This window comes from Arachis ipaensis, chromosome B2, assembly GCF_059453495.1.
Source record: "Arachis ipaensis isolate K30076 ecotype BB chromosome B2, ASM5945349v1, whole genome shotgun sequence".
NCBI lineage: Eukaryota > Viridiplantae > Streptophyta > Magnoliopsida > Fabales > Fabaceae > Arachis > Arachis ipaensis.
In genome coordinates, this window is record NC_142437.1 from 8,434,191 (window position 1) to 8,460,962 (window position 26,772).

Sequence of the window (26,772 nt, forward strand, 5' to 3'; positions counted from 1 at the left end):
AAATAATTTTTCATTGATTAAATCTTGTGTCAATTTTTAAGTTTGGTGTTCTCTTGTTAATTTTCCTTTAGTTTTCGAAAATTTCATTGTGGTTTGCTAAAAATTTTAAGTTTGGTGTTCTATCTCCATGTTCTTGTTGTTCTTGTGAGTCTTCAAGGTGTTCTTGAGTCTTCCTTGTGTTTGATCTTAAAATTTTTAAGTTTGGTGTTCCTTGGTATTTTCCCTCCAAAATTTTCGAAAATAAGGAGCATTAGATCTAAAAATTTTAAGTTGTGTGTCTTTTGTGTGTTTTTCTCTTTCTTCATTAAATTCAAAAATATCTTTTCTCTTTATTTTAATTAATTTTCGAAATTTTCTTTCAAAAATTCAGATTTTTATTTTAAAAACTTTCTATTTTATCTTATCTTAGTTTTAAAAATTCAAAATTCAAATCTTTTTCAAAAATCATATTCAAAAAAAAAAAATTTTTCGAATCTTCTCAATTAATTAGTCAATTCAACATTCAAATTTCTTTTTATTTTCCTTTCCTTTTAATTTTCGAAATCTATATTTTATTTTCTAATTATTTTACTCTATTTTATTTCATTTTTTTTTGTTATTTTGAATTTAATAAAATAAAAATTTAAAAATATATTTTACTTGAAATTCACATCATCTCCCTTTCTCCATCATGGATTTAAGTGGAAATGAACAGTCCAGAAGGACTCTGGGGTCATATGCTAACCCCACTACTGCTTCATATGGGAGTAGTATCTGTATACCCTCCATCGGAGTCAGTAGTTTTGAGTTGAATCCTCAGCTCATTATCATGGTGCAGCAAAGTTACCAGTATTCCGGTCTTCCACAGGAAGAACCTACAGAGTTTCTGGCACAGTTTTTACAAATTGCTGACACAGTACGTGATAAAGAGGTAGATCAGGATGTCTACAGACTATTACTGTTTCCATTTGCTGTAAAAGATCAAGCTAAGAGGTGGTTAAATAACCAACCCAAGGCCAGCATAAGGACATGGAAACAACTGTCTGAAAAATTCCTGAATCAGTATTTCCCTCCAAAAAGGATGACACAGCTAAGGCTGGACATCCAAGGCTTTAAACAAGGAGATAATGAATCCCTTTATGATGCCTGGGAGAGGTATAGAGAGATGCTAAGAAAATGTCCCTCTGAAATATTTTCAGAGTGGGTGCAGTTAGACATCTTTTACTATGGGCTTACAGAAAGAGCCCAGATTTCTCTAGACCACTCAGCTGGTGGATCTATACACATGAGAAAGACAATTGAAGAAGCTCAAGAGCTCATTGATACAGTTGCCAAAAATCAGCATCTGTACTTAAGAAGTGAGTCTTTCATGAAAGAAGAAGCTAAAACAGTAACTGTGGAACCCAGTCCTGTAGAACAAGTTACTGAATACAATCAGCAATTGGATGTTCTAACAAAACAGCTGGCCAAATTCAAGGAGATGCTGCAAGACACAAGAATGGCCAACATGAATATAGAAGTACAGTTGAGGCAAACAAAACAACAGTTATCAAAACAGATAACAGAAAAGTGCCAAGTAGTCCAATTAAAAAGTGGAAAAACATTAAATACCCTGCTTCAAAGCAGCAGGAAGCTAAGAAAAGAACAACTAACAGAAGATGAACAAACTGCCACCCAAAATCCCTCTTAGGACAGTAAGAGCCCAGAGAGGAATAATTCTCGCGTTCAAACGCCAGAAAAGGGTGAAAATCTGGCGTTAAACGCCCAACCCATGCTCAGTTCTGGCATTCAAATGCCAGAAACAGGCAAGGAGTTGGCGTCAAACGCCCAAAGGGAGCTCAGTTCTGGCGTTCAAACGCCAGAAACAGGTAGGAATTGGGCGTTAAACGCCAATTCAGCTTCCAATCCTGGCATTCAAATGCTAGTGAGGAATCAGACACATACAAGTGCTAATAGCAACCCCTCTAAAAAGGCTTCTTCAACCACTTCTGTAGGAATTAAACCTGCAGCAACCAAGGTTGAGGAATACAAAGCCAAGATGCCTTATCCTCAAAAACTCCACCAAGAGGAGCAGGATAAGCAATTTGCTTGCTTTGCAGACTATCTCAGGACTCTTGAAATAAAGATCCCGTTTGCAGAGGCACTTGAGCAAATACCCTCTTATGCCAAGTTCATGAAAGAGATCTTGAGTCATAAGAAGGATTGGAGAGAACCTGAAAGAGTTCTCCTCACTGAAGAATGTAGTGCAGTCATTCTGAAAAGCTTTCCAAAAAAGCTTAGAGACCCCGGGAGCTTTCTGATACCATGCGTATTAGAGAGTAATTGCACTAAGACAGCTTTATGTGATCTTGGGGCAAGCATTAACCTAATACCTGCGTCTACTATCAGAAAGCTTGGTTTAATTGAAGAAGTTAAACCAACCAGGATATGTCTTCAACTTGCTGATGGCTCCATTAAATACCCATCAGGCGTGATTGAAGACATGATTGTCAGGGTTGGGCCATTCGCCTTTCCCACTGACTTTGTGGTGTTGGAAATGCAGGAACACAAGAGTGCTACTCTCATTCTAGGAAGACCTTTCCTAGCAACTGGACGAACTCTCATCGATGTCCAAAAAGGGGAAGTAACCCTGAGGGTCAATGAGGATGAGTTCAAGTTAAATGCTGTCAAAGCCAGGCAGCATCCAAACACACCAAAAGACTGCATGAAAGTTGATCTTATTGACTCTTTAGTAGAGGAGATCAACATGACTGAGAGTCTCGAATCAGAGCTAGAAAACATCTTTAAAGATACTTAGCCTGATTTGGAGGATTCAGAGGAAATAAAAGAGCCTCTGAAAATTCCTCAGGAAGGGGAAAAACCTCCTAAACCCGAGCTCAAACCACTACCACCATCCCTGAAATATGTGTTTCTGGGAGAAGGTGACACTTTTCCGGTGATCATAAGCTCTGCTTTAAATCCACAGGAAGAGGAAGCACTAATTCAAGTGCTAAGGATGCACAAGACAGCTCTTGGGTGGTCCATAAGTGACCTTAAGGGCATAAGCCCAGCTAGATGCATGCACAAGATCCTATTGGAGGATGATGCTAAGCCAGTGGTTCAACCACAGAGGCGGCTAAATCCAGCCATGAAGGAAGTGGTGCAGAAAGAGGTCACCAAGTTACTGGAGGCTGGGATTATTTATCCTATTTCTGATAGCCCCTAGGTAAGTCCTGTCCAAGTTGTTCCCAAAAAGGGAGGCATGACAGTAGTTCATAATAAAAAAAATGAACTGGTTCCTACAAGAACAGTTACAGGGTGGCACATGTATATTGACTACAGAAGGCTCAATACAGCCACCCGAAAGGATCATTTTCCTTTACCATTCATAGACCAGATGCTAGAAAGACTAGCGGGTCATGATTATTACTACTTTCTGGATGGCTATTCAGGCCACAACCAAATCGCAGTAGATCCCTAGGATCAAGAGAAAACAGCATTCACATGTCCATCTGGAGTATTTGCGTACAGAAGGATGCCATTTGGACTGTGTAATGCACGTGCAACCTTTCAGAGGTGCATGCTCTCTATTTTCTCTGATATGGTGGAAAAATTTCTGGAAGTCTTCATGGATGACTTTTCAGTATATGGAGACTCATTCAGCTCCTGCCTTGATCACCTGACAATGGTTCTGAAAAGATGCCAAGAGACTAACCTGGTTTTAAACTGGGAAAAATGTCACTTTATGGTGACTAAAAGGATTGTCCTTGGGCACAAGATCTCGAACAAGGGAATAGATGTGGATCAAGCTAAGGTAGAGGTAATTGAAAAATTGCCACCACCTGCCAATGTTAAGGCAATCAGAACCTTTCTAGGGCATGCAGGATTTTATAGGAGGTTTATAAAGGATTTTTCAAAAATCACAAAACCTCTAAGCAACCTGCTAGCTGTTGATATGCCATTTATGTTTGATACAGAGTGTCTGCAGGCATTTGAAACTCTGAAAGCTAAGCTGGTCACAGCACCAGTAATTTCTGCACCAGACTGGACATTACCATTCGAACTAATGTGTGATGCCAGTGACCATGCCATTGGTGCAGTACTGGGGCAGAGGCATGACAAACTTCTGCATGTCATTTATTATGCTAGCCGTGTTTTAAATGATACCCAGAAAAATTACACAACCACGGAAAAAGAATTGCTTGCAGTGGTTTATGCCATTGACAAGTTTAGATCGTACTTGGTAGGATCAAAAGTGATTGTGTACACTGACCATGCTGCTCTTAAATATCTACTTACAAAGCAGGATTCAAAACCCAGGCTCATAAGATGGGTGTTGCTTCTGCAAGAGTTTGATATAGAAATAAGAGACAAAAGGGACAGAAAACCAAGTGGCTGACCATCTGTCCCGGATAGAACCAGTAGAAGGGGCATCCTTCCCCTCTATTGAGATCTCTAAGACCTTTCCGGATGAGCACTTGTTTGCCATTCAGGAAACACCATAGTTTGCAGACATTGCAAACTATAAAGCTGCAAGGTTCATACCCAAAAAGTACAGCAGGCAACAAAAGAAAAAATTAATTACCGATGCAAAGTACTACTTGTGGGATGAACCCTATCTCTTTAAGAGATGTGCAGACGGAATAATCCGTAGGTGTGTGCCTAGAGATGAAGCACAGAAGATCTTATGGCATTGCCATGGATCACAATATGGAGGCCACTTCGGAGGTGAGCGAACAGCCACCAAGGTCCTCCAATGTGGCTTCTACTGGCCTACCCTCTATAGAGATTCCCGAGAGTTTATACGTAACTGTGACAGCTGCCAGAGAGTTGGCAATCTGCCTCATGGCTATGCCATGCCTCAACAAGGGATCTTGGAGATTGAGTTGTTTGATGTATGGGGTATTGACTTCATGGGACCTTTCCCACCATCATACTCAAACACTTATATTCTGGTAGCAGTTGACTACGTATCCAAATGGGTGGAGGATACTAAGACAGTGCTAAAGTTTCTCCAGAAACATATCTTCAGCAGGTTTGGGGTTCCCAGAGCAATAATTAGTGATGGGGGCACTCACTTCTACAACAAACAGCTATACTCCGTTATGGTCCGGTATGGAATTAGTCACAAGGTGGCAACTCCATACCATTCACAGGCAAATGGACAAGCTGAAGTCTCTAATAGAGAACTAAAAAGAATCCTGGAATGGACTGTAAGTACCCGTAGACAGGATTGGGCGAGAAGCTTGGATGATGCTCTGTGGGCTTACAGAACAGCATTTAAGACTCCTATAGGGACCTCTCCATACCAGCTTGTGTATGGTAAGGCCTGTCATCTGCCCATGGAACTGGAACATAAGGCCTACTGGGCAACCAGATTCCTAAACTTTGATGCCAAATTAGCTGGAGAAAAAAGATTGCTCCAGCTAAATGAGCTAGAGGAATTCAGACTCACTGCTTTCGAAAATGCAAAGCTTTACAAAGAGAAAGCAAAAAGGTGGCATGATAGAAGGCTGTCATCTAGAGTCTTTGAACTAGGATAGAAGGTTCTGCTGTTTAACTCTAGGCTCTGGCTATTTCTCGGAAAACTGAAATCCCGGTGGAGGGGACCATATGTGATTACAAGTGTGTCACCATATGGCTATGTGGAGCTTCAAGACATTGATTCTGATAAGAAATATATTGTTAATGGACAAAGAATCAAGCATTATCTTGAAGGCAATGTTGAGCAAGAGTGCTCAAGGCTGAAGCTAAATTAAGAGCTCAGCCAGGTCCAGCTAAAGACAATAAAGAAGTGCTTGCTGGGAGGCAACCCAGCCATTAGCAGAGTTTTTCTGTTACTTTATTTTATTTTATTCTATTCTTTATTTTATTTATTATGCAAGTTTAATTTTAAATCTTCAAGGTAAAGAATCAATTGCATAAGTTCACAGGGTTACAGAAGGATTCAGAGTACAAAACAAAAAAAAGGAGCTCACTGGCAAGAAAACGCCAGTAAGAGGCATATTTGGGTGTTAAACGCCCAAAAGAAGCATCTACTGGGCGTTTAACGCCAGTTATGGTGCCTTTCTGGGCGTTAAACGCCAATTTTGCAGCATCCTGGGCGTTCAGAAAAATGCCCAGTGACGAGAGATTTCTGGCGTTTAATACCAGCCAGAAGCAACAGCTGGGCGTTAAACGCCCAAAAAAGGCTACACAATTGCAAACAAGAACTCTAAAGATGCCAAGTTGGCCTATCCAAGCCTAATCTCTATGCTATGTAAAGATGCTGGGGTAAAGATGGGAGTAGATGAGTATGTATCAGTTGAGCAACCAATCACTAAAAAGTCAATGGAAGGACAACAAGTACAGGACGACCCCATCAAGAGGAGAGCACAGGAGTTCCTCCCAGAAATCCCTCAAATTAAATACTGGGAGCGCCTAGAAGCATCTGTTACCAAGTTGCAAGAAGCTGTGGATCAACTGAAAGAAGAACAGCAAAATTAAAACAGCATGCTCTGCAAACTACTGAGGGAACAAGAGGAGCAAGGGCGTGAACTGAAGGAACTAAAGCGTCAGAAGCTATCTCTTGAAGGGCCAAGCACCCCACAGACTAAAGAAGCATCTACCTCCCAAAGCAAAGGTTGTTGAGTCCTAACTCTGTGATAACCTTTTATCTATTTTAGAGTATATGAGTATTCAATTTAGAGTCAATTGTCTTTATGTCCTTAGTTTCTTTTCTTTTATTGCTAAGAGTATGCTTTTATGCTTAATTTATATTATTTCCATTAAATAATAAATAAAGATTAGAGTTTATGCCTTAAAGCTATGAATGTCCTATGAATCCATCACATCTCTTAAAAGAAAACTGTTTTCAATTGAAAAAGAAAAAAAAAGAAATTCATGAATTTCGAATTTTAAAATAGTTTAGTTATTTTGATGTGGTGGCAATACTTTTGTCTTTTTGAATGAATGCTTGAACAGTGCATGTTTTTGATATTGTTGATTCATGATGTTAAAATTGTTGGCTCTTGAAAGAATGATGAAAAAGGAGAAATGTTATTTGATAATTTGAAAAATCATAAAATTGATTCTTGAAGCAAGAAAAAGCAGTGAAAAGCTTGCAGAAAAAAAAATAGCAAAAAAAAAAAGAGAGAAAAAGAAAGAGCAAGCAGAAAAAGCCAATAGCCCTTAAAACCAAAAGGCAAGGGTAATAAAGAGGATCCAAGGCTTTGAGCATCAGTGGATAGGAGGGCCTAAAGGAATAAAATCCTGGCCTAAGCGGCTAACCCAAGCTGTCCCTAACCATGTGCTTGTGGCGTGTAGGTGTGAAGTGAAAACTTGAGACTGAGCGGTTAAAGTCGTGGTCCAAAGCAAAAAGAGTGTGCTTAAGAGCTCTGGACACCTCTAATTGGGGACTCTAGCAAAGCTGAGTCACAATCTAAAAAGGTTCACCCAGTTATGTGTCTGTGGCATTTATGTATCCGGTGGTAATACTGGAAAACAAAGTGCTTAGGGTCACGGCCAAGACTCATAAAGTAGCTGTGTTCAAGAATCAACATACTTAACTAGGAGAATCAATAACACTATCTGAATTCTGAGTTCTTATTAAAGCCAATCATTCTGAACTTCAAGAGATAAAGTGAGATGCCAAAACTGTTCAGAAGCAAAAAGCTAAAAGCCCCGCTCATATAATTAAGACTGATCTTCATAGATGCTTTTGGAATTCATTGTATATTTTATTCTTTTTATCCTATTTGATTTTCAGTTGCTTGGGGACAAGCAACAATTTAAGTTTGGTGTTGTGATGAGCGGATAATTTATACACTTTTTGGTATTGTTTTTACATAATTTTTAGTAGGATTTAGTTAGTTTTTAGTATAATTTTATTAGTTTTTAAATAAAAATCAGATTTCTGGACTTTACTATGAGTTTGTGTGTTTTTCTGTGATTTCAGGTATTTTCTGGCTGAAATTGAGGGAGCTGAGCAAAAATCTGATTCAGGCTAAAAAAGGACTGCTGATGCTGTTGGATTCTGACATCCCTGCACTCAAAGTGGATTTTCTGGAGCTACAGAAGTCCAATTGGCGCGCTCTTAAGTGCGTTGGAAAGTAGACATCTAGGGCTTTCCCGCAATATATAATAGTCCATACTTTGCTCAAGTTTAGATGACGCAAACTGGCGTTCAACGCCAATTCTCTGCCCTATTCTGGCGTTAAACGCCAGAAACAGGTTACAAGTTGGAGTTCAACACCCAAAACAGGTTACAAACTGGCGTTTAACTCTAGAAACAGCCTAGGCACGTGTAAAGCTCAGGTCTCAGCCCCAGCACACACCAAGTGGGCCCCAGAAGTGGATTTCTGCACTATCTGTCATAATTTACTCATTTTCTGTAAACCTAGGTTACTAGTCTAGTATTTAAACAACTTTTAGGGATTTACTATGTACCGAATGACATTATAGATCTGAACTTTGTACTCTTTGACGGCATGAGTCTCTAAACTCCATTGTTGGGGGTGAGGAGCTCTGCTATGTCTCGATGAATTAATGCAATTATTTCTGTTTTCTATTCAAACACGCTTGTTTGTATCTAAGATGTTCATTCGCACTTCAATATGATGGATGTGATGATCCATGACACTCATCACCATTCTCAACCTATGAACGCATGCCTGACAACCACCTCCATTCTACCTTTGATTGAATGAATATCTCTTGTATTCCTTAATCAAAATCTTCGTGGTATAAGCTAGAATCTATTGGCAGCATTCTTGAGAATCCGGAAAGTCTAAACCTTGTCTGTGGTATTCGGAGTAGGATTCAAGGATTGAATGACTGTGACGAGTTTCAAACTCGCGAGTGCTGGGCGTAGTGACAGACGCAAAAGGATAGTAAATTCTATTCCAGTATGATCGAGAACCGACAGATGATTAGCCATGCAGTGACAGCGCATTGGACCATTTTCACTGAGAGGACGGATGGTAGCCATTGACAACGGTGATCCACCAACACACAGCTTGACATAGGAGGAACCTTGCGTGCGTGAAGAAGAAGACAGGGGGAAGCAGAGGCTCAGAAGACAAAGCATCTCCAAAACTCCAACATATTCTCCTTTACTGCATAACAAGTACTATTTAATCCATGCTTTTTATTTACTATCAATTAAAACTGAGATTTATTATTATCCTGACTAAGAGTTGCAAGATAACGATAACTTACTTCAAGCCGACAATCTCCGTGAGATTCGACCCTTACTCACGTAAGGTATTACTTGGACGACCCAGTGCACTTGCTGGTTAGTTGTGCAGAGTTGCAAGAGTGTGATCGTAATTTCGTGCACCAGCTAACGAGAAGGTTGATGGGAAGCCGGAGAACCCTCCTGAGGATAAGAAGGATCAGGCGGTGCCTTCACCTCGTGACACCGAGATGTCGGACAGAAATTCTGATGGTACGCACGTTTCTCCTGTTCGCGAGGAGACGGCCGGCATCGGGTATTCGTCTTCCACTCAACAAGAGGATGATGACTTGAAGAGTATCCCCACCCCCAAAAGGCAGAGGACATCCTCCAGCCCTGAAGGAGCTCTCACCGTGATGGAGAGGAACTTCGACGCTGGGGCCTTCATAGACTCCCAGTTGCTCCCTGGCATGGAGGATCACTTCCTTGGCACCGAGCTTGCGGGGTAGGCGAGGTGGATGTACCGTACCCTTTACCGTGGTGCTGTGATAGCTCGGAAGGCCGAGTTCGAGCTGTCGGGGATGCAGTCGCTGCGCAGGAAGCTCGAATCTGCTGCCATGGCCAATAACAAATTCAAGACTCAAGTTGAAACGCTTCGGGAGTAGTTGTCCAAGACGGGGGAGAAGCTTAAGGCTGCCGAGGAGAAAACTGCGTCTGTTGAGGAGAAATTGAAGACCTCTAATGCCACCGTGTCCCGTCTAACCGAGTGGGAGATGACTTTGGAGAGCCAGCTCAATGCCGCGCAAGGTCGGGTAGTCACTTTGGAGAAGGAACGCGATGCGGCCGTCTCGTCGGCTAAGGCTGCTCAAGCTGAGGTCGAGGAGCTTAAGAAGAAGCATAAAGAGACTGTGAAACAGGGAAAAAGCGTGATCTTCATGACTGAAGAGGCTCTTAAAGCCCAGGTGAAGATCGTGGCTCCTGATTTCGACACGTCGGCAATTGGGGACTTTTAAACAATCAAGGATGGCAAGATTGTCGACATGCCCAAAATGTGATCTCTTTGTACTTTTTGTATGGGTCTGTGATTCTGTTGTAGACCTTTGTGGAACTTACTTTTGTTATACTTTAATAGTCACTTGGTCGGCATGTGGTTATCATCTTTCTCTGCTTATCTGGTAGCATTTTCGTTTTATTTTGCTACCGTTTTGTCGGTGTAGGCTTGTCGCTCATGTTCGTTTACCGCTATGTTGGTAACTCGGCGAAGCCAAGTCGTGGCTTTGCTATTGCTGTAGCCGTTTGTTATGGCTTTAATTTAGTTGGCTCCGAGGATGATCAGTCCCGGAGCACCGTATCGTTGTCCCGTTTACCATGCATTATAAGGAACATATTGTCGTGGGACGCATAAATGGCCGAAAGTAAATGAGAGGGTAATTTCAACAAGTAAAACATTAATCGATAACTAAACAAGTCTATTGTCATAATGAGTACTTAACAAAAGTAAATCACTGAGCTCATCAGATCGCCTGATCGGCGTGGTTGAGCTAGGAATAGAATCTTCTCAAGTTACCTGCATTCTATGTTCTCGGGACCTCTTTCCATCGAGCTTCTCCAATTTGTAGGCGCCCTTGCCAATCACCTCTTTGACTCTGTAGGGGCCTTCCCAGTTTGCCGCCAGCTTACCTTCTCCCTGAGTCGGTAACCCGATATCGTTGCGCCGCAGGACGAGGTCGTTTTGCTGTTTCTTGTATCATCATAATTTATCTTTATAATTTAAACTTGACTAATTATCAATATAATATCATTTCTAATGAACAATTAGATAAAAGATGTTTTTAATGTGAACTTGTTTGATTGTAATAACAGCCAAGTCTTTTTATCTTATTGATTAGAGATTTAATTAATTAGGAGAATGCTCTTTTTCGGTACAATTTTTTAATGTTAATGTTTCTTTATTTTTTTTATTCTGTTTCTTTTAATTATGTTTATGTTCGTAATTTGTCGATTGAGCATTCCTAATAAAAAAATGATGGCATTGTTTCTTTTAAGAATAAGCATAGGAAGTTAATTTTTTAATTAGTTAATATTAATTATTTTAGATGGTTAAATTATGTTTTAAACTTTTTTTTTTAGGATTTATTCTTTAGTCTTAGGATATAAGATTTAGAAATTTAAAGTTAAAAATATATAATTTATAAAAAAATGGCTATTTGGAGGATGGAAAGTGGGATAGAAGCTGATTACTAATTGAACTCTTGATTAATTACGGTTCTATTCTTTAAATTTGAACTCAACTCATGTTTCTCATAACAGCTAGCATAATCTTATATTTCATAATTTGAACTTGACTAATTAACCGTATAGTATCTAATTAGTACTATCTTTTTTATTTAAATTAATTTTAATTTGCAAATTAATTTAGTTTTATTTTATTATATTTTGATTTATTTTTTAAATTTCTTATTTTGTAGGTGTGGTCATCACTTCTACCAGAAATTTTAATATTTCTCAACAATTTAGATTGCAGGTGACAGATTAACTATTTTCATTAGTTAAAATTTGTTGTATAGCTGTAATGCATGCTAATTTTGTTGTTAATTATGTTCATTTTAAGTACTTATATGTTATCTAACTAAGACCCAACAAACAACTTATTTAATTTTTTAATTTTAAAATTATTTGATTAAAAAGAAATAATAAAAAAATTAATAAATTTTTTTAAACTTTTTTATAAACAATTAAATAATTTTTTGAAAAGTTATACTTTATCTTTTTATAAGAATAATTTTCTAAAATAAATTATTTACATTTTAATTTTATCAAATTATAACATTTTAAGATTATATATGCAAATATAATTTTTATATTATTATAAAAATCACAATAAAAAATTAGCAGATTAGGTTCACACATAAACCGCAAACATAATAAAAAAGAAATCGCCACACACCTTCAGCGATTTCTTTACAAACTACAAAAATGCATAAACCGCAACTAGGTATGGGGTCTCCAACCATCCCATTCTTATGAGACAAATATTATATTTTTATTAAATTATACTTGTTTATTTAATTTATTTGATTGATACGGTATTTTAAAAATTTATAACGATATTTGTAACTAATTAAAAAATATATTTATATTCAAATATTTTTTTAATTGATAATAATATGTTTTATCTTTTTGAACCGTTTTTATTTTTTATGAAACAATGTATTCATAATCATCCTTTAAAAATCAATTAGAAAACACGGTTGAGTATTAATATATCTAATTTTTTTGTGTTATCTAAATCTAAATCTTTTTATCTTTATTTGAATTTTAGAATGGTAGAATCTATCTTATATCTTAGATAATAAACATGATTATGGATGTGTGTATATATATAACATAACAATCACTCAAGTGAATTATTTTCTTTCTTAGTTTAGTTCTTGTATAGGCATTCTCTCTTCTTCAATTCTTGAATCACTTTTTGTTCCTCACAATATTCCTCATCTGCAACAGAGGAGTGAGGTGACTACTCCACAAATCTGAGTTGATTTTTTTAATTCCAATTTTTCGCATCAAGGTCAAGAATGGCATTAAGTATTGACGGCAATAATCACAATATTAATAATGAAGATCCAAAAGTTAAAATGGTGAAACCACATAAGAATGGCATAGAGCTACCCTTTTGTGGAATATGCTGTGATTTCAAGCCATCCTGGGAGATGTTTGAGACTCTAAAATGTGGCCATAATTTTTGTAGATTTTGTATGCATGAATACGTTGCTTCATGTCTCAAGAGCAATATTATCATTGTGCCTTGTCCTGATTCAAAATGCAAGGTTAAGTATGGACCTGAACACTTTTGTTCTCTTCTTCCATTTGAAGTGCTCAAGAGATGGCAGAAAGTGATCAAAGATTGTAATACTCCAATTTTGGATAAACAATTAGACAAGAACCCTATTCATGTTGCTGATGATGAAGAAAATAACGATGTCAAAGAAGATGCTATAGTAGTAATTGAATCGGATGATGATGATGTTGATTATAAAAATATAGTCGACAAAAAAAAAGAAGAAAAATAAAAAACGTGGTAGGAATGTTTATTAGAATTTGTATAAGCTATGGTCAATTTTCAAAAAGATATTCTGAATTTAGCTTTTTTACTTCATATGTGAGTTATGAATTTTATGGATTTTTTTTAAGCTTATAGTTTTTCATTTGTATAGGTTATGGTCTCTTTTATTTGAAGGCATGGTGGAATGAAATGTGGTATGTTTATGAGTTTGAATAAAAATGAAAGAGAGAAGGAAGATCTTATGGTGATGAATTTTGCAAAGGCTAAGAGATGGAGAAGGTGTTCTAAATGCAGAATCTATGTTGAAAAGAATGAGGGATGTTCCTACATTTCTTGCAGGTTTGGTTAATTTATTTCTAATGAACAATTAGTCTTTTTTTTGGCACAATCTTATAATGTTAATGTTTCTCTTTTCTCTGATTATAGCTCTGTTTCTTTTAATTATGATTATGTTCACAATTTATTAATTGATCGTTCCTTAATGAAAAATCATGGTTCTGTTTCTCAGCTTATGTTTCTTGTACCATCATAATTTTATCTTTATAATTTAAACTTGACTAATTATCAATATAATATCATTTCTAATGAACAATTAGATAAAGGATGTTCATAATGTGAACTTGCTTGATTGTAATAACAGCATAGTCTTATTATCTTATGGATTAGAGATTTAATTAATTAGGAAAATGCTCTTTTTTGGCACAATTTTTAATGTTAATAATTTTTTTTCGGTTCTGTTTCTTTTAATTATGTTTATGTTCGTAATTTGTTGATTAAGCGCTTTAGTCAAGCTTGCTTCGGATGGTGATGGTTCTATCACACACTTGAGAGGATTACTTGTCACCCTTACATGTTGTGTAGCTTCAGCAACATCATTTATCAAACTCCAAGCTTCTCCTTCCGTCTTGTTCTTTGAAAGGGAACCGCCACTAGAAGCGGTGAGCAATCTTCTATCTTCCACACAAAGACCTCCGGTGAAGTAACTAATGAGCAAGTGAGTGTTCAATCCTTGGTGTGGACAAGATTCCAATAGCCTCTTGAACCGAATCCAATACTAATACAAACTCTCTTGGTCCTTTTGCATTATACCCGATATCTCCTTCCGGATGTAGTCGGTCTTCTCCGGTGGGAAGAATTTATCAAGAAACTCTCTTCTCAAGAAATCCCAATTGGTCACAATCTCATCCGGTTGTCAATAAAACCATGTCTTCGCTTGCCCTTCAAGAGAGAAAGGGAAGGCAAAAACCATAATAGCCACCTCATCGGCTCCATGCCTTCGATCCGTAGAACAAGTAACTTGAAAATTCTTTAGATGTCGGATGGGGTCTTGACCCGGCAACCCATGATACTTAGGAAGTAGATTTATCAAGCTATTCTTCAACTCAAAGTTTGGATCAAGGTTAGGATACCTTGCTTGCAAAGGTTGAAGTATGATATCCGGAGCTCCTTGCTCATGCAAAGTGATCCGTCGTGGCTCCGCCATGTATGGCTCAGCTGTAGGATGCAAAGATGTATTAGTAGTGCCAACAGAAGAATAGGAAGCAACGGACTCCAAGTCGCTTTCGGCACCGTCTAGTGATTCGGTATGTTCCTCAAAAGAGGCCGAAGTACTAGCCGTATAATCCAACCGCCGTCTAGCTTGCCGAGTGTGTAACAAAGTTCTTTCAATCTCAGGGTCAAACTCGGCTAAGCTAGAATTCGGTTGAGACCGAGTCATCAAACTTGAGAGTCATAGCACAAATACAAAGAAATTTAAACTATAGCTAAATATTGAAAGCAAGTAAACTATCTACAATATTCACATATTCACAACCAATATCAAGGCATATGTTGCAACCATTCCCCGGCAACGACGCCAAAAAATTGATGAGTCTATGGACTATGTTGGTATAGAATTTCTTAATAAAGTCCCGTTGCAAGTATAGCTCTACCCAACAACAATCCTCGAGTATCAAATTTAGAAAGGGAATTTGGTTGTCACAAGTTCAACCCCAATAAAAGTAACCGAAGTATTTAAACCTCGAGTCGTCTCACAAGGAATGGGCAAACATGTACTTCAACATTGGTTAGAAATCTGGGGTTGCAAGTCATGAGCAAGAAGTTAAACTAGGAATCTTAATGAGCAAGCATTCTGGAAATGCAAGAAACTAAATCAATTGAATAAAGCAAGATGTAAATAATTCCAAACTAACAAAGTAACATCCAATGTGATTCCATTCTAAACTAAACAAGTAACTATAACTAAGACAAAACAATCAAGATTTTTGGGTTTTCAAATATGAATGATAAAAGCAACTCTTGGCTAAGCATGGGAATTGAGATCGCCATCCATGCCTCCATATCAAACACTGACAATTGTGAGGTGCCAACCCACTAAGTCTACTTCTCAAAAGCCTTAAGTACGTATTGTCTACTCCTAGGCTTGAAGTACGTCAAGTAGGTTTGATCACATCAACCCATAAGTCCCAACCTATCTACTAATTAGATTAGTGGTGAGTTAGTGTCAATGGATATCAAATTGATCACCAAGGGCTCTCAAATCACAATTCAATGAGACCCAATGACTCAAGGTCACTCAATTCCCTTAGCTTATGCCAAGAGTAAAGAAAACTACTCCATAATTAAAGGAAACAATTCATTAAACACATGGTAAGCATTAACAAAAGACATATTCAAATTGTAACTAAATTGAAATTAACAAGTACCCACTAACAATTATCAACATACAATCACTCAAACAACACAATTAATCATAAAAATCATCAATATAACATTAACAAGTCAAGATTCACAACATTAATGAAATGGATATAAAATGACAATTGACAAGAAATCATAAAACTAACACAAGATCTACGCAAAATTATACTAAGGAATTCAAATTAAGCAATTAAAACTAGTAATTAACAAGATCCAATTTAGAATCCAACAAGGGAAGATCAATTCAAAGCTAGATCTAGAGAGGAACAAAGGTCTCTCTCTCTACAAGAACAAAGAACCAAAAACTAGCTAAAAATTATGTCTAAGTGTATGAATGATCCCCCCTTTCCCCCTAGCATCCTTGGGTCTTTTTCATGCAGAACCAGCTTGAAATTGGGCCTCTTGAGTCTCAGAAATCGCCAGGCACGATTTCTTTTAATGAGGTCACGTGCAGCTTGTCGTGCGTGCGCGCCACGTACGCGTGCGCGCCAAGTGCGTGTGCGCATCGGTGGGCTTTTTGGCCGGTTCAACCGGGTTAACCGAAAATTGGTCACCTAGTCGGTCCGGTCCACCAACAGAACCCCCTGCAAAAAATCGGTTTAAAAACCGGCCAAACCGGTGAACCAGGCAAATCGGGCCAGTTCTTACAGGTACCGGTTTTCTCTTCTGATAATGAAACGGCACCGTTTTGCTTTTAAAAAAGGGTGAAAAATGCGTGTTGAATTGATGAATTCAGCCAGCCACTTTACCATACCCTAATCCCTAATCTGCTAATCCAAGAACACTCCCACTCCCCGTCGAAGGACAACCGACCTGAATCGAAACCGACGCTGGAGCTAGGGCCACTCACCGTCGCGGTCACTCAACGTCGCGGGCCACTCACCGTCGCAGGTCACTCACCGTCGCGGGCCACTCACCGTCGCTGGTCACTCACCGTCGCGAGTCACTCAACGTCGCGGGTCACTCACCATCGCGGATAAGTTCTGGGTTTCTAGCATTGTTTTCATTTTTTGTTCTGGCCTTGTGTTCTTCAGACTTCAGTTCTTCTGTTCTTCTTTTTTTTATTTTTTTATTTTATTTTTTATATGATTAATCAAATGTGAATAAATTTGTTGTATGTTGAATTTGAGAATAAATTTGATGTATGTTGAATTTGAGAATTCTGCTACGCTCTATTCTTCAATTTTTTGTCTTTTCAATTCTGCAATGTTCAATTTTTTATTTCTTCAATTCTGCTCTGTTGAATGTCATATGAATTGTATGAACTATGAACTATGAATTGATATGTTGGTCTGGATTCTGGGTTGGTGGCATTCTGAATTTAGATGGAACAGTCACAAAATGATCAACAACAACAACATAATACTGGACAAGAATCTCAGACAGCTTCCTCTCGAGAAAAATCTGACCCAGCTTGGGAATATTTCACTGTGAAATATGATAAAAATCATAAGGCACAATATACGTGTATCTTTTGTTTGAATACTTATAATGGAGGGGGATATATAGGATGAAATATCATCTTGCGAAAATTCCTGGACAAATCAAAGTATGTAGCAAAGTAACTGAAGAAGTTGAACTTCAATTCAAAAGGATTCTGATGGAAAACAAAAAAAATAAGATGGAGAAAAGAAAATTTGAGGAGGAGGCTTATGGTGGGGAAACACCTGCACAAGAGACTGAATCGCCTAACCCTATACAAGCTGCTGTTCTTACAACAACGGGAGACAAAGGAAAGAGAAGAGCTGTAGTAGCTACACAAATTGGAAGTTACTTTAAAGAAAGAACTACTCCAGGATCTCAACTGACTTTGAAAAGTGTTTTGGCTAGTAAAGAAATTGTGCACAAGGCTAAGTTGGGACTTGCCAAATGGATTGTTGATGCACGTATTCCTTTTAATGCAATTTAATCACCTTACTTTCAACCTGCATTGGATGGTGTTGCTGCAATTGGACCTGGTTTTAAGGGACCGTCATATGATGAAATGAGAGTTCATTTGCTGGCTGATCTTAAGAGAGAGTGTCAGTTGCTGGTTGAAAAGTATAGGAGCTCATGAAAAAGCACCGGTTGTACACTGATGGCAGATGGGTGGACTGATCAAAGGCAACGAACTTTAATTAACTTTCTAGTTTATTGTCCTGCTGGTATGTCATTTGTTAAGACTGTTGATGCTTCTGATGTGATAAAAACTGCCAATGCATTGTTTAATTTGTTTGCTGATGTTATTGAGTGGGTTGGGCCTAGTAACATTGTGCATGTGGTCACTGATAATGCTGCTAATTATGTATCTGCTGGAAAACTTATTCATGAAAAATACCCAAATATATTTTGGTCTCCTTGTGCTGCCCATTGTATCAATCTTATTTTGAAAGATATTGCAAGTATTCCCCCATATAGCTGACCTTGCTTCCCGTGCTTCAAAAGTGACTGTGTTTGTCTACAATCATATGATCTTATTGTCTTGGCTTAGAAAAAGAAAAAGTTGGACAGAAATTGTTTGACCAGGAGTCACACGTTTTGCCACTGTTTTCATTACTTTGAAAAGTATATATGATCACAAGGAAGATTTGCAGTCATTGATGGTAGACAAATATTTTACTTCTCATAAGTTATCCAAAATTGCTAATGGAAAGATTGTTAGCTCAATTGTCTTGGACAGTAAGTTTTGGCAAGATTGTCTTACCACTGTGAAAATTGTTGGTCCTATTATTAAGTTGTTGAGACTTGTTGATGCTGATGAAAAACCCTCTTTGGGAATCGTGTATGAAGGCATGCAAAGAGCAAAAAATGCTATCAAGACCATGTTCAGAAATCGGAAAGCTGCTTATACGCCATACACGAGTATCTTGAAAATGAGGTGGGATAAGCATTTGAAGCGTGATCTCCATGCGGCAGCGTACTTTTTAAATCCGGGCATTTTCTACAATGAGGGTTTTGTTGAGAAGGCAAATGTTTTGAGGTCTTTACTTGATTTGCTTGATGTTGAAACACTTTGTGATGACTTAGTTGCTACAATGCAAGAGATACAGCTGTATCGAGATTGTAAAGAAAGTTTTGGGAGGGAAAGTGCTAAGAGAGCGGCATCAAGACTCGAACTTGGTAAGTTATTTGACTTATTTCATATCCAAGTTTAGTTTAGTTTCAAAGTTTAATATGTTGGGTGATAATTGATAAACATTAAAAAGTATTTTATTTTTATATCTACATAGGTGAATGGTGGAGGCTACACGGTAGGAGTGCTCCTAATTTGCAAAAAATGGCAGTCCGTCTTCTTCATCAAACCTCTTCTTCATCTGGATGTGAGAGGAATTGGAGCCTTTTTGAACAAATCCAAAGAGGAGGAACCGGTTAGAGCATCAAAGGCTAAGTGACATTATTTATGTCACCTATAACCTATGCCTTCAATCTAGGTTGCATCGAAAGAAGAGAAATTATGATCCAATTGACATTCAAAGCATTGACACAGTAGATTTTTGGGTAATGGCAGATGAGGATGATCCTGAATTTACTAATGGAGATGTTGATGGCATTGAAAGTTTAATATACACTGATAATGCTATGCCTTCGTATCCTAATGGTGAGTGACATAGCAAACTTTGTTTCCTTCCATAAAGATACATGTCATTAACATTGATTTCTTATTGAGTTTTCTTTCTATTTTATTAGATGGTGGAGACATGGAAGTTGAAGTGGATATGCCTGATGTTGTAATTGAATCCTCAAATACTTCTTTTGATGGTATTTCTGAAGATGCTGGCTTTGGATTACCTGTTTATGATGGAGATATCGAAACACTTAATGATGATTATGACTTCTAATGAGTAGTGTCTTTGTTTAGTTGAAGTATTGCCTGTTGAATATTGTTTCTTTTGGTTACAAAACATTGTGTTTGTCGTTTGTCATTTATGTGCGTTTTGAATATTGTCATTTGAAGTTGTTTATGACCTTTTAATGATAAATTATGTATTGTTCATTTTGTGAAATTGTTAAATTTTGAATCTTATTAGTTTAAAAATTATTGAATTTAACTTTTTAAAATTATGTATTGAATTTTTTATAATTTCACTCTATATTTAATTAAATCGGTTTAACCACGGTTGAACCATTGAACCATTGAACCAGTCACTTGACCGGTTCGATGATCGGTCCAGTTCTCGCAACCTTGCTCAAGATCAATATGTCCAGATTTTGAAGAAGTTAGAGACTTAAATATTTTTTTATATCATTAGAAATTTAAAAGTCCGCAAACCAAAAAATCAATGATCGATTTATCCTTTTCTCTTATATTTAAATATTTTCTACTTTAAATTGATAGTATTATCTGTTTTATCTTTTTGAATTAGTTTTTATTTTTTAAATAAAAGAAAAAACTTAACGGAAACAATGTATCCATAACTAACCTTTAAAAATCAGATAGAAAACATGGTTGACTATTAATATATCTATTTTTTGTGTAATCAAAATTTAAATCTAAATCTTTCTTGTCTTCATTTAAATTTTAGGAACTGGCAGAATCTATCTTTTGTTAAGTGTAATGTTACACATTTAAATTTTTTTATAAAACAAGTTCAATCAACTTAAACAATAAAACTTGAAATAATGCTAGTCATAATTAACTGATTTTTGTTATGTTAGACTAATTTAATTAGACTTGATTAATAAAAACCATAGTTATCTTCATGATCTTCAAGTAGTCTTGTGTGCTATTTGCATGGATTCAAAATCATTCCAAGAGATTTTCATCAACCACAACTGTAACCACTCATTCTGTGATGAATGCATTGCAAAATATGTAGCTGCAAAGATTCAAGAGAATATATCAAATGTGAAGTGTCCTGAACCAAATGCAGAGGAATATTGGAGCCTCAGAATTGCATGTCAATAATTCCAAAGGAGGTGTTTGAAAGATGGGAGAATGCACTTTGTGAGAATCTTGTTCTTGCAACATCAAAGAAATTCTATTGCTCTTTCAAGGATTGTTCAACAATGTTGGTGAATGATGATGGAAATGAAGTTGTGACTTGTTCTGAGTGTCCAAATTGTCATAGATTGTTTTGTGCACAGGGTAAAGTTGCATGGCATGGTGGAATGGAATGTGGTGAGTTTATGGGTTTGAATGAAAATGAAAGAGAGAAGGAAGATCTTATGGTGATGAATCTTGCAAAGGCTAATAAGAGATGGAGAAGGTGTTCTAAATGCAGAATCTATGTTGAAAAAAAATCAGGGATGTTCACACATTTCTTGCAGGTTTGGTTTATTAATTTCTAATGAACAATTAATCGTTTTTTTTTTTGGCACAATCTTATAATGTTAATGTTACTCTTTTCTCAGTTCTATTTCTTTTAGTTACGTTTATGTTCAAAATTTGTTGATTGAGCATTCCTAATGAAAAATAATGGCGTTTGTTTTAAGAATAAGTGTAAGAAGTTAATTTTTTTAGTTAGTTAATGTTAATTATTTTATATGGTTAAATTATGTTTTAAACATTTTTTTAGAATTTATTCTTTAGTCTTAGGATATAAGATTTATAATTTATGATTTAGTCTAAAAAAATAAAATTTAAAGTTAATATATAATTCATAAAAAAATGGCTATTCTTTAGATTTGAACTTAGCTCATGTTTGTTATAACATCATAATCTTATATTTTATACTTTGAACTTGACTAATTAACAATATAGTTTCTAATTAGTACTATCTTTTTTATTTGAATTAACTTTAATTTGCAAATTACTCTAATTTTATTTTATTATATTTTGATTTAATTTTTTTAATTTCTTGTTTTGTAGGTGTGGCCATCGCTTCTGCTATGCTTGTGGAAAGCCATGGAATCAGTAATTTAGTACCATGGTTGTACATAAATAGATATCACTAGGAATTTTAATATTTTTCAATAACTTAAATTGCAAGTGGCATATTTACTATTTTCATTAGTTAAAATTTGTTGTATAGTTATAATGCATGCTAATTTTATTGTTAATTATGTTCGTTTTAAGTACTTATGTTATCTGCTAATAAATTTGAGTTCAAATGACATAATTATTTCATATTCATTAAGAAGTTGTGGGTTCGAATCTTCCTATCTTTAGTTAAAAAAAAAAAAAGTACTTATGTTAACAAGGCACAGAGCAGCAGCATGTTAAGCCCAACATCTCCTCCGTCAAGAAGGAGATTCCTCACCATGATGATATGCCTTCTGTCAACAAAGTTTATGTAATTAATTAATTAACATAGTTTTTTCCCATTTAATTAAGATAATTAATTATGTGGTAATAATAATTATGTGTTAATTATATGATCTCATACGGTTAGATGATGAGGTTGTTGAAGGAAAAGTAATAGGGGGGAGGGGAAGCCAGACAGTTGCTTGATTCAGGTATCAAATTCTTCTTCTGATGAAAGAACACGATCTCACGCCCAAGTTGGAATCAGGAATAATAGCAATGGAAAGAACGAGAGGGAAGACAGTCCAGATTCACAATCACAAGCTTGGGGTCCCGTTCCCAACAAGCTCCAGAAACCCAACCCCACCATGGACCAATCCTCTTCTGAAGCCACCATGAGAAAAGCCCGTGTTTCAGTCTGTGCTCCCTCAGAAGCTCCCATGGTATCTCCCTCTTCTTTATATGGATCGACTAATTAACTAACTTATCTGACTAAACCATAAATCACTGTACTCCTATCACAAGGTGCATTAAATTTGCATTACCCACCATAGCCACCCCACCATGCTGCAATTATTTCCAAGCTCACAATATATTTGATTTAGAATTTGGATATATACATCTGATTTGTAATAGGTAAAAACTTAGGTGCAGTCGATTTTGCGTGAAGTTGATAGTTGAGAGCCATTAGATGAAAATATAGTCAAATTAATCAAATCATCTAACAGTTCTCAACTATCAACTTTACGTAAAATCGACTGCACTGAATTTCTACCTTTGTAATATTGTAAATATATTAGTCACACCGAGAAATTACATGAGTGACGATGCACATAAATTTTTATTTATGGTGAGTTAATTTAAGTGGTTCAACTCTTGTTCTTAAAATGGGTAGGTCTAATTTAAATTTTGGATAGCAATGATTAGAAACATACACACAACAAATTGTCTTTGTCCACCATTTTCTGTCAATTTTTTTTTTCTCTCTTTTTTTGGGGAGGGGGATTCCAAAACAGTAAATTCCTTTTCTTCCTCAAGTTTATTATAACATGAGGTATAAATAAAACTTCTATTTTATACCAACACAAATTTACCACTTTATATTTGAAAATATACTCATAATATAGAAGTAAAACAAATTCACTAATTTTATTTAAGAAACACTATTATTTATTAATTCTATATTTTTATTAACTTTTTATATAAGTATGCTTTGGTCATAAAAGAAAACATAACTGTGCTTTAAACTTTCATTTTAATTTATTAGACTTTGTATATACGAAAATAAGTAATTTATTTGTAACTGCAGCAAGCACAGCAGAAAGCATTGAAAGCAGCAGCATCATAGCACCAAATAAAGCACATGACGTGGCACCCCGTGCTTGCAATACAATATTGGTTTTTTATTTCTTTATGGAATTCCAAAAAGAATTTCAGCGATCAAGTCTAATTGCTAAGAAATAAAATGTTGTATGCGACATAAATTTCTTCCTATACTTTTTGTATATGTAAAATAACAAAAATTAAGCATCAAGTCATTCTGTATAAGTATCAATGTTCATAATTTGTAAAGTATATATATAAATAAGATACATAGTTATTATATTTGACAAACAGCTCGATAGGCACGACCGTCTTAACATTTTTTCTTTTTTATTTTTTTAAAAAAATTTAAACATTTTCGATCATTTTTAAAACTTAGTCTTAATTTAATTTTTAATTTTTTTTAAATCTTATGAGATAAATATTATATTTTTATTAAATTATACTTGTTTATTTAATTTATTTGATTGATACGGTATTTTAAAAATTGATAACGATATTTGTAACTAATTAAAAAGATATATTTATATTTAAATATATTTTTTTAAATTGATAATAATATGTTTTATCCTTTTGAACTGTTTTTATTTTTTATGAAATAATGTATCCATAATCATCCTTTAAAAATCAATTAAAAAATATGGTTGAGTATTAAGATATCTAATTTTTTTTTTGTTATCTAAATCTCAATCTTTTTATCTTTATTTAAATTTCAGAACCGTAGAATCTCTTATATCTTAAGATAGTAAACATGATTATAGATGTGTGTATATATATAACGTAACAATCACTTTTTATTCCTCACAATATTTCTTATCTGCGACAAAAGAGTGAGGTGACTACTCCACAAATCTGAGTTGATTTTTTTTAATCACTTTTTTAATGTGAACTTTTTTCATTGGGATAACAACATAGTCGTCGGTTATGCTAAGTGTACGGTAGGTCGGGTACCGGACGACTCGGGTAGATACTTCGATTGATAAGAGGGGGTCTCGCCTGGTTCCGGGTTACTAGGTTGGAGTAACCGACGTTCCGAACTCTTCGTGTTGAAAAAGGGGGGGCGTCACTTGCAAAGACACTCCAACGCTCTAGTCAGTCAAGTGTGCAGGTGAATGATGTGAGAATGGTATGTGACGTACCTTGGGGGAGGGGTAGGACCCTCCCCATATATACCATGTCAGAGGTGGGTCCCACAAGAGCAGGCCCAACTTCCTCGAAGCTTCCTTTGCACAGCTGTAGCAGAGCTGTCAGGGACGCGTGTCCGAGTCGGTGACTGAGCGCCTCACTCCCGACCGTTCGGGTCGGGTAGTCCTCGGGTCGGGCCGGACCGCAAATGGTTTGGACCAGGCCGTAACAGTGCCCCCAACGCGCCAGCAATGATCGTGAGGACTATTGGTGGCGTGTTATGCCCTCTTCAAGTGTTGTTGCTAGATCGGCCGCTCGTGGAGAGGACGTGTCTCTTACGCGTGTGTCTGTTCGCTACTGGGGATAACCGCTCGTCGCCTCGTTCTTCGCGCCGGACATTTAATGCTCATAATGGGTTGTTTCAAACCCTGCGAGTAAAGACTCTTTTACCCCTTCCTTTCGCGCTTCTAAGCAGTTTCTTAATCCCCTGATCAGTTTCACACCCCACCCTATTTTCATTCCATTTCCTTGCTCATTTTTATTTCATCCCCTTGCTTTCTCCTTCTCTCTCGTTGAATTTCTCACTGTAATACCGCATTTCTGAGCATTCATCCCTTCCTGCTTTCTTCTCAGCCATCACAATCAATCAGGTAAACATTCTTCTCCTTTTTCTCTTCTCTCTGCTTTATGTTCGTTTTATCTTTATTGTCAGTTCTTTTGTATGCATGTTGCTTGTTTGATTTGCATGCTAGATGACCTTAGTGTTAAGTAGGTGCGTTAGGGGGGGTTACCATTCCAAGGCTTTAACTTTTTAGTCTTTTGCTTGGATTCTGCCTTAGCCATGCCCGATCTTAGTTATTGTATAGGCTAAATGTAGTTTCTGGGCTTTTTCCGAACTCCCGACCTCATAGACTAACCGAGTGGTACCCCCACTGTAGGTATGTCTCGCGTCGTCTCACGGGCTTCCACCTCCGATACGGGCTACGACACATATGCTTGGGTGACTTCTGACGTAAAGGACTCCCCGAACCAGATGGGCGAGGAGGAGCTTACCGAGTTCCGCCAAGCCGAGTACTTGTGCGGCGGGACTGACAAGGAGGCCAACTACGACGTGTTTGTTCCTGCCCCCAACGAACGACTATATGAGCTTAATTTCCATTCTCCCTGGGTTGCCGATTGGATTTGGTTCTATAAATATATGTTCACCCAAGTGGAGGTTCGTATTCCGTTTTCTGCTTTTCAAATGGCGCTCCTTAACCAGATCTCCGTGGCGCCGTCGCAGCTGCATCCGAACAGTTGGGCTTCCATCCGCTGTTTCGAGATGGTGTGTGAATATTTAGAGTTGCCGGTGTCCGTCGACGTTTTCCTTTTTTTTTTCAACCTTACGAATCCTTCCAAGGAGGGGAAAGCGAGGAAAGGGTTCATGTCTTTCCGATCTGCCCAGGGTCGGAGGATCTTCGGCTTGTTCGAGGACTCTTATCATGGGTTTAAGGACAAGTATTTCAAGGTGCGTCCAGTCAAAGTTCGCCATCCCTTCTGGTTGTCGTTGGAGGGGGAATGCCTCATCCCGACGTATTGGAGTTTCGGGGCGGGGTCCAACACCTTTATCAAGGTGACTTACAAGGGGATGTCCGCTGTGCACAGAAAGATTACCGACTTGTTGGCCGTTTTTGGGAGGAATCATGTGAATCCCCACCTCCTAATGGGTGACCAGGAGGTCGCCAGAAATTATATTTGTGAGTAGTTTTGACTTGCATTTCTTGCATCATTGTTGCTTCGATTGGTTATGTCGATTTCACGACTAACTTGTTTACTTATTTGTTGCAGTGGAGATGTCTGCTTCAGTGACAGGGCTTGAGGGTTTGTTCAAGACTTTCTTAGCGGACAGCGATGAGGAGAAGGCTGACGAGAAGGCTGACGAGAAGTCAGAGAACCCTCCTGAGGACAAGAAGGATCAGGCAGTGCCTTCACCTCGTGACACCGAGATGTCGGACAGAAATTCTGACGGGACGCACGTTTCTCCTGTTCGCGAGGAGACGGCCGGCATCGGCCATTCGTCTTCCACTCAACAAGAGGATGATGACTTGAAGATTATCCCCACCACCAAAAGGCAGAGGGCATCCTCCAGCCCTAAAGGAGCACTCACCGTGATGGAGAGGAACTTCAACGCTGGGGCCTTCATAGACTCCCAGTTGCTCCCTGGCATGGAGGATCACTTCCTTGGCACCGAGCTTGCGAGGCAGGTGAGGTGGATGTACCGTACCCTTCTCCATGGTGCTGTGATAG

General features: G+C 37.3%; 1 protein-coding gene and 2 pseudogenes across 1 annotated transcript; all 3 read left to right on the forward strand.

Annotated features, from left to right (window-relative positions):
- The first annotated feature begins 17,379 nt into the window (after window positions 1-17,379).
- LOC148572966 (uncharacterized) lies at window positions 17,380-19,693 on the forward strand. Its single transcript, XM_088504445.1, has 3 exons — window positions 17,380-17,491; window positions 19,312-19,452; window positions 19,542-19,693. Exons 1-3 carry the CDS (start codon window positions 17,386-17,388, stop codon window positions 19,691-19,693), a joined length of 399 nt encoding a protein of 132 aa, XP_088360571.1. The 5' UTR covers window positions 17,380-17,385.
- On the forward strand, window positions 17,497-19,227 carry LOC148572967 (uncharacterized; annotated as a pseudogene).
- A 320-nt stretch (window positions 19,694-20,013) lies between the features above and the next one.
- LOC148572968 (E3 ubiquitin-protein ligase RSL1-like) lies at window positions 20,014-23,386 on the forward strand (annotated as a pseudogene).
- The last annotated feature ends 3,386 nt before the right edge of the window (window positions 23,387-26,772 follow it).